The sequence below is a fragment of the Melanaphis sacchari genome, unplaced genomic scaffold (genome assembly GCF_002803265.2).
Source record: "Melanaphis sacchari strain LSU unplaced genomic scaffold, SCAv2.0 Contig0_pilon_pilon, whole genome shotgun sequence".
NCBI lineage: Eukaryota > Metazoa > Arthropoda > Insecta > Hemiptera > Aphididae > Melanaphis > Melanaphis sacchari.
Genome location: NW_020270366.1, coordinates 3,621,195 through 3,633,281, shown reverse-complemented (window position 1 = coordinate 3,633,281; position 12,087 = coordinate 3,621,195). Strand labels below are relative to the sequence as shown.

The window sequence follows — 12,087 nt, the reverse complement described above, 5'->3', positions numbered from 1 at the left end:
AAATAAAATATGTAAAAACGATTAATTAATTAACAAATTCATTTTATTTTATTGTTATAAATTATAACCCAGAAATAAAATGACTACAAAAATTTTTATTTTTCACAAAATATTTACATTCATTTTCTAGAAGTAATAAAATTTTTAAAATATTTTGGCTCTTTTCGGGGAAAAACGAGCTAACTCATATTATACTGTATATATTATAATATATTATAACGATAATAATATTACAATATATATAATATAAGTATAATGATATGATAATAAATAAAATATATATAATATTATATATATATATATATATATATATCATATTATACGTGGACCGTGCTAGGAAAGGATCCCGTCGGGCAATATTATAATTGGTTATACGAACACACACGCGTGCATAACAGCGCGTGCGCACGCATACACGCACGATTTAAACAATAGTAAAACCCTTTGTGGATGATTTATACCATTGAAAAATTTACATTCCCTTCCCCCTTTTTCTTCTCTTTCTCACTCTCTCACTATAAATATATATATATATTATATAGTTGCTGCTGCAACACTACCGCGTCGAGTCCCTCAATCTAAACATTAACTTCCCCGACAGCACCGCGGCCGTTGCCACCCCCATTGCTCCCTGAACGGAGATCGCATTTCGTACAGCGCTCACGTACATAATATCCTCGTTGCGCGTATATATATATATATGTGTGTGTATGTGTGTGTGTGTGTGTGTGTGTGTGTGTAAAGTTTGAAGTATAAAGGGATGGCGATGAGGCCGGTGTGTACGAATTCTAAAACCCAAAGCAAAGGAATTGCGTCGATTCGCTATATATTATGTCTCGTTGCTTTCTTGTCTCCATCAATAACATTTATTCTATACACATAGTAACTATTTTTGAAAGTTATCACTGATGTAGATATGGACGAAAAGTGATGTTCTATATTTTTAGTTGACATACCTAATTTTAAAATCAAAATATTTTTTGTTTGTGTTCCTAAGACTTGTAGAGATAAAACGCATGAGTTATACGCAGTAAAATATATTTTAATGTTGCGCTATTATTTGTAAGTATTCAAATATGGAAGGTCGGTCGTTACTCGTTTTTAATTTTTATCGAGAAATCGAGAAGCGATTTGAGGAGTACCTATATATCTAATATATAATAATTAAATACGTATTACATATGTATAGTAGATGGAAGGGTGTATACAACTATAGACTAAGTATACTTTGTATAATTACGTATATAATATTATGTACGTAAAAGTGATTAATATAGCAAAAACACTTTGTATCCCGGTATAGGTTGTGTATTTTATACCAATTTCTTATAAAAGTGTATTGCATATACCCTGTAAACAACGATTTTTCAATATCTATACAACAAAACCATTTACTTGAGACGAGCAATATACATACATATGTATATTGTATTTTAAAATTTAAATGCCAATATATATATATATTATATACTACCGAGCGCATATAATATGCACATAAAGAAACTTCCTCATAACGTACAATATAATCTATACGCGTTTTCCCATCTTTCTATGTCATAAAATCACACGAAATATATGTGATATTTAACTATAAACTTGCAGCATCCATGTTTATAAATTGCTGTAGTCATATACCAAATGTTGCATTTGTACGTGTGTTTCAGAAAAATAGCTTTCTACTTTGATATAAAAAAAAAAATTCTTTGAAATTTATATTTTCAAAAGTTAAATATTACCTGTATATGTTATAATATATTATTATTTTTTATAAAATTTATAATGTTACCTATATTAAAACAATATCACAAACACAACGATGTTAGTGCACATTGCACATAGAGAGTATACGCCTATTTTTAATTTTGTTCATAAATGTTTTTATACATTGTATACCTAGAGTATTAATATAATATTATACTGTTGCTTATATAATATTATGGTTAAAAAAATTTGAATCTTTCCGACTAAAAGGATTAGGACTAGAGTATTGGTTTGATTTATGTAACACATGATAAATCATAATACCAATATATTATGGGACATCTGATAATATTCTTTAAATATAACCATGGTTCAATATTTTACACTTTGTACGATTTGTAGGTAGTGTAATACACTTTAAAAATAATTAAAATTATAAGCAACCATCTAAATGAATTCATATATTTTAACATTAAACTTGAATGTTATCATTGCTATCAGAATAAAACAGATAGGTACATTTATAATATATTATATTGTGATAAATTGTAGGTGTAATAAATTATTTAACGCTTTAAAACTTGATAAGAGATGAGATGAAATAAAAAAAAGTTTTGTGGAACTTTTTGGTGTGGACAATAAATAAAAGTGGCATTTCCAAAAAAAAAAAAAAGAAGAAAAATCTGGATATAAAACAACCAATCACTGCAGACTCATTTTAAATTCAATTTCTAAATTATCGATTAAATCAGTTACACTTACTTGACGAACCGTGAATAATAATATTTAGGATACAGATTTAATATTAAATCTTCTTATTACGTATTTCTATTCACCAAATCTTTTAGGTGTATGTATATAATTTCTAAATCGGCTCTAACTCTCTAATATCTCATATGATTTGGCTTCACTCATTTACATAATGTTAACGATTGAACATTGAATAACTACGGTTAACTATAGTTTACCCAACTGCGGTTCAATTTCAAAACAATAGAATCTTCACTCAATCCACTCTATATTATTATTGCAATAAGTAAAAATTCTATTGTTATTTTTCATATTATATTTGTTATTCTATACCTTCGGGGTGATATATATATATATATATATATACAATACCATCTGAATTATCTATTACGAATGCTAGGAGCTAGAGCATATAATATTATGTAAACTGTCAAAACATTTTGGGGTGACAGAAATAAACAAAACAAGAAATAAGTAAAATAACATTTCAACTGAAATGTCGGTAAATATAAAAGACACTAACAGGGCAAAAAAACCTCGTTTATAAAGAAAATATTTTTACAAAAATACCAATGTTCGAATAATCTATATATATTTTTTTTTTATTTTTTTTGCTTCATTAAAATGAAATAAAACAAACTTTACTCCGTTTCGCTCAATAACTTAAAGTGTTATCTAGGAAAACGGATAGTCCATTAGTTGTGTTCAAATTGTTTTATTTTTTTTAAAGATGTGTTGATGTGTGTATAAATATTTTATTGATTTTATTCTTCTATAATATTTTGTATTTCATTCTATATTAATATGTTTCGTGATACCTTGAAAAATATTTCTTAAATCAAAAATATTGTCAAAAATATTTTAAAAGAAAATTTTATCAAATTCAGATGACGAATAATAACAATAGAATAGACATACATTTTGTATAATGTACTATAAGTAAAATTTATAATAAATAACGTTCATTCGATTTTTGCATCTACCTAATTAAACTGTGTATAATATTATAGTTCAATCAAAAAATAAGAACATTCATAATATTATAAAATTAAAATACAAGCTAAATTATAAATAATTTGATATGTTTTCATGAAATAATAAAAGTAGGTAATTAATTTAATAAGTATTACATTTTTAAAAGATAAGTTAAATACAGATTTTATTTAAAGATAATGTAATTATATTGTTTTGATATTTTGAAGACTAAGTTAGTAAGGCAAAATTTTCAGAAATATGAGTATAAAACTAAACGAGTTTGTTAAGATTATTATAAAAAAGAAGTTTCAGGTATGAAAAAGACTAATATTCTGTATGAAAGTAAGCTTATAGTTAAGTCTTCTTTTCTTTTTCATTATAAATATAGACTTTTCTAACGTCTTTATAAAGTATTTTTTTTTTTTTTTGTATTTTACTTCACAGGGATATTTTACTTGAAACGATAAAAAAAGAGCAACATTTATTTAATAAATATTTTTAAGTTTTAACTAAAAAATTTTTTTTTCGTTTTACATCGAACGTTGAACAAGAGTTGAACACTTATATGTTTATTTATGTGTAATTAAAAATATGAACCCTCTTTCAATAAATATTCGTTTTTGTTATAATTTCTTTCAGATTAAATTCTGAACCATGGTTTCGAGTAGATATTTAAACTCAACATGTATTTTTATTTTTATGATTTTTATTTATTTTTTATCTATATAAATTCTACTTAGGATAATTTTTGTAATGTCTGAATGTTCAAAAAATATTTCTATTCTGATTAATAAAATTAAATAAATGATTTAAAAAATGTTTGTACTTAAAAGGTATTATTTATCTACTTGATTTTGAATAAATCTTAAGATTTATAAAATATTTTTAAAAATTAAAGTAATTGTTTAAACTTAATAAATTTTAAGAATATACCTTTATTATAATGTTTATTTTTATAATCGGCATTGTTTCATATATTTACATACGTTTGAATCATTTAAAATACTGTTATGATACTAATTTTTTTCATAAAAAGTGATTTATAAGTGATACACGAATCGTATGTAAATTTTAATTATTATAAAAATAAAAATAAACTTGTATTAAAAAAATGCAGTAAAGTGGATACTGCTTTATTGTACCTATATTGGGTGTGGTGTGGATCACTATGATAGATGTGTTAAATTTTAATTTAAGGATTCATTATATATGAAAAATGATTCTGAGTAGAAATAGTCTATCTACCTATATTACCAATTATATTCAATGACATGTTTTTTAATATGATATGTATGAAAGTAATTTATTTTACTTTTCATATTACAGTAGGTGAATATAATGTTTTCAGAAAATATTTCATTTATAGTAGTATTAGTATTTAATTATTAAAATATATATTTTTACCATATTATATCAACTAAAATAATTCAAAATTAAATAACATCTTTCTGTAACTACCGTAAAATAGTATAAATAGTTAATATTTAAAGATAAATTAAAAATGTCATTGCACCTAGTAATTTTATTAAATTCATAATATTATATACGTAAAAGTTGCAAAATCCCACGAATAATGTTTTTAAATTATAACAAAATAATTTACAAAATTTTATTATTTTAATAAGTAAATTTCTTCCAAATTTAAACTTAAAATACTTATAAAAATAAATGTCTGTGTATATTTTTTAGATTTTATGGTTTCAGTATTAACTACTTATGAGAAATCATCTATTTAATTTTAAAACTAAGATCAACAGCGAAAAGTTTTTATGAATTTTTAACTACAAAGAAGTTTACATTTTTTTGCGATTTTGACAATTTTCGTCATAATTCTAACTTCATATGTGTTTATGTAGAAACAAATATTTAATTTTCAAGAAGTTTGACCCGATAAATATTTATTTTTTTTTTTAATTTATTAAAAAAAATTAAAAATAAGCATGTCTAAAAATAATTCAAAATAATTTTTAAAAAAATGTTAAAAATTGTTTTATACAAAGAAAATAATAATTTAAACAATTAATCTTTTGTGAAAATTTTAGATAGATATGACAAAAAACAAAAATCTTTTGGTAGTAATACTATTACTTTATTCGGGTAACTATCTAATGTTGTAAAGATTTGTACTTCAAAAGCTCTTAAAAATTAATTTGACTAAAAGTTTTTTTTTTTTTCAATAAAGGTTGTACGACTTATAAAGAACCTTGTACCAAATTTTAAAATCTTAGGTATTAACAAAAAATTTTTATAAATTTTCTAACTCTAAAATAATTAGTGTTTTTCAAGGTTTTCATACATTTTTTCAAAATATTAAATTTAAATGCTCATAAAAATATTGTGACTATATATTTTTGATATTTTTTACTGGAAAATTAACTATTTATTAGGAACCTTATGTTAAAATATGTTCAAGCATTTTCATTTATTCATTAATCACTCCACTCAGAATCTAAAAAATTAAATATAATACAGAATATTTTAATTTTAACAATTAAGTTTAAAAATAACCAAAGTATAAGCAAAGGTAAGTCAGTGAGTACTGCTCTATTATACAGTAGATATCGAATGAATCATCACATAACTTGTATTATATACAAAAAACGATTTAGAATGGACAGTTTGTCAGCTTATATAAGTATATCAAGTATATTCCATAATATCTTTTTTAATATCATTATAATTTTTATTTATTTTACTATTAGTAGTATGGTAGGTTAATTTAATTTTTATCAAAACATTACATTATTATATTATTACAAAAGTATATACTTTATACTTAGACCATATTAGATATTATTTTTATTCACTTTTGAGTCAACACCAATTTGTAATAAAACAGTTTTAATAATAAGTTCATTCTATAAATAGTTAATAGCTAATAAATCTATATTTTTAAAAATGTTAACGCGTACAATAAAAATTCATAGTATACGTAAAATTTTTAAGTCCCAAGAATAATGTTTTAATTATAACAAAATATCTTCTAGCTCCATTATTTCTTAAAACTCAAACTAAAAAAATAGTATGCCAATTTAATTTAATATTTTTAAATTATTAGTAATAAATAACATATATTAAATGCCCTCATATCAGATTTTCAAGGTTTTTGAGTGAGCTATAATTTTTATCGATAATAATAGAAGAATTTTAAAAAATAACTCAAAACGAGTTAAATTATTTTTTAAATGTTATAAAACATTTTATTTTCAGTTATTCGTTTATTAGTTAACACAACAAAATCGGTTTTGTTGAAAACAGGTTTCGTGGAAAAATACTTTTTTTATAAATTTTTTGTTTATTTTTTTAAAAAATATTTTAATTATTTTGAAAATACTGAGAAGCTTTAATTTTGACCCGTTCATAGATCCATTCTGCTATTAAAAACCACTCTCAATGTTGAAGATCACAACATCTTTTCAATTCTTGTATACATACACAAAAATTTAATAAAAATAAAATATAAAAATACATTCACATTATTGTAAGATCAATACATGCATCGTTTCGCTCAGAATCTAAAAAGGTAAAACGTATAAGCCACTCTACTGTACAGTAGTATTTAAGTGTACCTCATAATTTATAATAAGTTATTGTAAATTGTAATGTATTAAATTTTAATTTGATAATAATAATTAGTAATTACATATAAAAAATAATTTTAATCGAAAAACATCGTTTTTCTATATTACTATTAAAGGATTTTTATTTTATTAGAAGTAAAAAAATAAAATGAATGAATTAAAAAAAAAAAAATTTCATTTCAAAATATCTTTACATGCGTAAAATATAGTGATAATATATGCATTAATAGTTTCACTTGTTTCAAGTACTTACGAACAATATTTTTAAACTAAGCTAGAATAATTTAATGCGTTATTTTAGCTGAATTAAATGTTTAATTTCATCGAAATGTAAACTTAAAATGTCTATAAACAAAATTGTGCCAACGAAATATTAGATTTATGGATTTCAGTAAAACCTTGTATATTTATTATTTGTATTTTATTTTCAAGTCTTATTGTAATATAAAATAATTTGCTCAGTTCTGAATTTTAAAAAAAATTGTTATTACCCCGTATATTTTACATTTTATTTTTGATAAATAATTTATATAAATATAAATATTATATTATATATATACTTAATACGTTTTTTAATATATTAAAATAGTTATTAAAAGTATTTAAAACTAATAAATATTAGTTTATTTATTATTAGAATATTTTAACCCTGATCATTTCATATACGTAACACACACGTCATATATTAAAGATTCCCATGTTGTACAATAGTCTCCAATTGCAATTTTCACGCCAATCAAATGCAGTTTTCCACTAACGTAGTTGTACATTGAAATCGTTTCTAAAGCCATTATATCACACATTATAATATGTTGTATAATTAAATACCACATTAGTCAACACCGTCATCAATCTAATATTATCCTCTTCTTAGCGGTTGTTCTGCATTATTCTTGTTAAAATATAATATTTAAGTATTGAATTTATTAGTCTAATAATTTTTATTTATACAGCCACGTCTACCATATTTTTATAATAATCAAAATATAAAATTAAACACACTTTAATGTACATAATATATTGAACTATATTTGTAAAAAGCATCAGAATAAAGAACAGAAGTATGAAAGAAAAAACACCATAATATAATACATGAAACGATCTTATACAACTTTGCAGAGTACATCACGGTGGCATTAAAGGTCGCTTTCAAGTTCTTGATTACATCAAGGCAATTAGCAAGCCCACAAAAAACAACACAAAGGCAAAGACTACGTGTATAATACATATATGAAATTTCCTTTTTTTTTTTAACACCCGTTACCGTGGATGAGGACGATGCCCGAGATAAACTCACTCTCAAAAATACTACTACCCGTCCACCACCACAACGACACCAAATTTCATTACCACCCACCCACCTATCTATATCGTAGTCGTTGCCGAGAGCTCCATGTATATATATATATATATGTATAAACATTATATATACATAGTAAAGTTTGTGTGTGTCTGTTTAGGGGAGCGGCTACAGCAGAGAGTGGAAGAGGGTTGAAAAGAGCAGATCGTGTGCGCAAGGGGTTCGAGTATAGAATATACGCAGCAGTTGGCTTGAGAGAGGTAGGAAGTATGGGCGGAAGGAGAAAGGGAATAGGATGAGAAGGAGAAGAAGTATAGTGGTAGTATACGAGGAGGAGGAGAAGTGGAGGAGGAGGAGGAGGAGGAGAAGAAGAAGAAGTAATTTACGAGCTTTGCATAAATACACGCGCGAGGAGGGTCAGATGATCGCATCGGCGGAGTGGTCGAGCAGAGCGCATTGTGTCGGTTAGGGGGTGAGCGACCGAGCATTTGGCGGTGCGTGGCGGCTGAGCCGGTAGTAGCGGTGGTTAGCTGCTGAGCAAGACGAAGTATGTAGTGGACGAAATACGGCAAAGACCGCGGCGTCGACGAGGGTTATTTGGCGGGGTGAAATTCGGAGGGATGATTTCGGAAGGGTCGCCGATCGCAGGAAGATGTGTACAGTGGGAGTCTGCGTATGACCCCTGCGCGTAGCCACCAGGCAGCGCACTGGTCGAAAATTGTCCTACCTCCACGCACGTCCTGCGTCCGAGAAAAGGGCGCGCCGTTGCCCCGATCGATACAGCCCGACGAGCCGGGACCACCGAGCAACCCCGAAAAACCAACGCCCGACGTGCGATACTTCGACGACAGACTCTAGGCAGACAACACGGCTGTTCACTCACTTCATTCTGGTCAGCGGCAGCCAGCGAGCTGGTCCTCTCTCGCACTGTTGTTGTCGCCTCCAGTGATGACTCACTCACCGAGCAGTACACTCCACTGCTGCTACTGTCCGGTCGTACTACGCGACTGTATGGTAAGCATGAACACTTTTCAGACATTTTATTTTATTTTAATGATTTAAATAATATTTTTATTTGTTTATATCTGTTTATTTTTTCTCAATACGTTTACATAACTTAACGTTTTACTATATTTTTTTTTGTGATAATACATTATTATATATAATATTGTACACTATTACGTACATAGTTTATTTTTATAGTAATAATATAATATATTGCACATTATTACTTATATAGTATTTAAACATCAAGAAGAAAAATATTCTCAGAATTATATTTTAATTTTTAATTTTTTATACTTTTAACTTAATTAAAATCTAATATTTTTTTCAATATTTATAATTTCACATATATAAAATAAAATAACTTAAATTAAATATAAAATATACTTGTAGAATATGCATATTACATATACTCAATATTGTTGTAATTTTATGAATCGGGTGCAGATGGTTATTATAATAGTTATATGTATATATATATATATATATATATAGTTATAGTATACAGTTTATATATATATGCCTTAATACCCATGTACACAATGAGGGTTTGATCATTTTTTTTTTTTTTTTTTTATATTCAAATACTTTATTATACATAACGGAAACCGGGTGGCGGTTAATAAACGTACGGATCGCGTGCGTTCACGGAGATTAGGCGCGTCGCGAGAGAAGGGCTGCAGCTAGGGCGGTCAGCAGCTTGGTCATGGCAAGTGGGTGGGTGGTGGGATCGCGTTGGGTGGTGGTAGGGGAGTACACTCGCCCGGCGCTGAGTAATTTGCATTCAGCGGCGCTCGTGCCCAACGTCGCCGCCGTCGACGCCAACGCCTCACAACACCTCCGTTCCTCATCATCATAGAGTATTGATCGCGAATGCACGATTCACCCTTTTCGGTGGCGGCGGAGAGGAGTGCGGGGGCGTAGGGGTGTGTCGCGTATATAATATATTATACTTGCGCGTGTGTCGTGTTTTTTGTTTTTATTTCTCTATAAACGATTTATCGTTGCGAGAGAAAGTAAGCGAGTGGTAATTGTCGTCGTTGTCGTTGTCGTTATGTGAGAGAAAAATAAAAATAATAATACTAGAAAACGAGATTAAAAAAAAAAAAAATTGCGGACCCCTCTGAATGTACGCGGCGACCCTTTTTATTTTGCGTGTGTAATGCAGAGTGAAGGGAGAGAGTTCGTTGACACATCGCGGTCATGTGTAAAAAGGGGACGATAGCGATGACTAACACGATGAAATCACGGATAGACAGCACAGAGTTGTTGTGCGAATACCATACGCGTGCGCAAAATATTTATATACGATATACGATTTAAATTAACTGCCGTTGATCTTTTACTTTTTTTCCGAAATAGTTTCTATTTCATTTTATTTCATTTTTATGTTATGATTTATCTTCACACAATATAGTCAACTTTTTTGTTTTTATATACTGTTTCAGAGTATCACTCGGTCGTGTGGTCACTGTATAAAGGGCCACCAATGTTCATCAGCACACGACGGTTTGGAAATCGTCCGTCTTCGGTGTAGTGATGCTCTACATCTACCCTGTAGATCCGAATTTGTTTGAAAAACGGCGACAAATTCGGTTCTAGAGAGGTTTGTGTGGTGCATATTCCTTACGACCAGAATTTTTATCCTCCATGTGTGGTGACCCCGACGGCAGTTTATTTTTTAAATATATATACATACGTAGTATACATTTGTACCTATTATTATCATATATTTTAAATACATTTATATTTATAAATATTGATCCTCAACAGAAAATAAATTACATTGTGTACTTTTTTTTATAACTAAAATGTACAAACAGTTATTATATACACATATATTTCAACTTTAATTTCAAACATTGTAAGAAATTATTATTACCAAGTTGTTCTACTATTTTTATGGAAAACCATTTTAACGATAATGTTTTAAATACTTCTATGTTGTAGTACCTGTAAGAAAAAATGATTTGAATTGTATTATTAAACTGTTATATGTATGGATATTTATTATAAGAGATAATGTATTATACAATCAATTGTTTTGTTGAGTTATATTTGAATTTATATTTATTTTATTCGGTATTTATTCATATTTTACATTTATATAATTATATATCATAACAAATGTTATTTTTATTTTTGGGTGCTTTTCATGAGGTGAGCAGTGATTAATATACATGCCACTTGATGAAAAATATCCTAAAATGGAAGTTAGTATTATTATACATTATATTTATTTACAGGTTAAAATATAACTTTTTTTTAATGATATAAATAATATGATTAATTATAAGGTATTGTAAAGTGTTAAATGTATTTATAGATATCCTATTCGGTATTTACTAATTTACTTATATTTTATATTAGGTAGTATAATTACTACATAATTAATTTTATACCATAATATTTCTTTTATTTTTGGGTAATTTTTATTTGGTTAACAATGATTAAAAAAAATACTTGCAACTTGATGAAAAATATCCTAAAATGAAAGTTATTATTATAGGTACCAATAAAAATTATATGTATAATAACTATTCATTATAAGTTATAACTAATAAGAAACAAATTATATTTTATAATATAATTTTTTGAATAAGATAAATTTGTTTAATCATAAGGTTTTTATAATGCAATACTTGAATTTATTATTATCCCATTTAGTATTTACTCGCTTCAAATTTTGCCCTGATTTACCTTCTTTTTTTAAAACTTACTATTTAAATATGAATAATTAAGCTAAAAAGACACTCATACATGAAAAATTGTATT

The 12,087-nt window shown here is 26.7% G+C and overlaps 1 protein-coding gene across 1 annotated transcript in view; it reads left to right on the top strand.

The window, feature by feature from the left end:
- LOC112598657 overlaps positions 1 to 11,060 on the top strand; it is a 25,370-nt gene extending 14,310 nt beyond the window's left edge. Inside the window, exons 2-4 of the mRNA XM_025345189.1 lie at positions 8,468 to 8,567; positions 9,159 to 9,321; positions 10,761 to 11,060. Of these exons, the coding sequence (XP_025200974.1) occupies positions 8,468 to 8,567; positions 9,159 to 9,321; positions 10,761 to 10,849 (352 nt within the window). The 3' untranslated portion in view covers positions 10,850 to 11,060. The remainder of the gene's footprint in view (positions 1 to 8,467; positions 8,568 to 9,158; positions 9,322 to 10,760) is intronic.
- Positions 11,061 to 12,087: the final 1,027 nt, after the last annotated feature.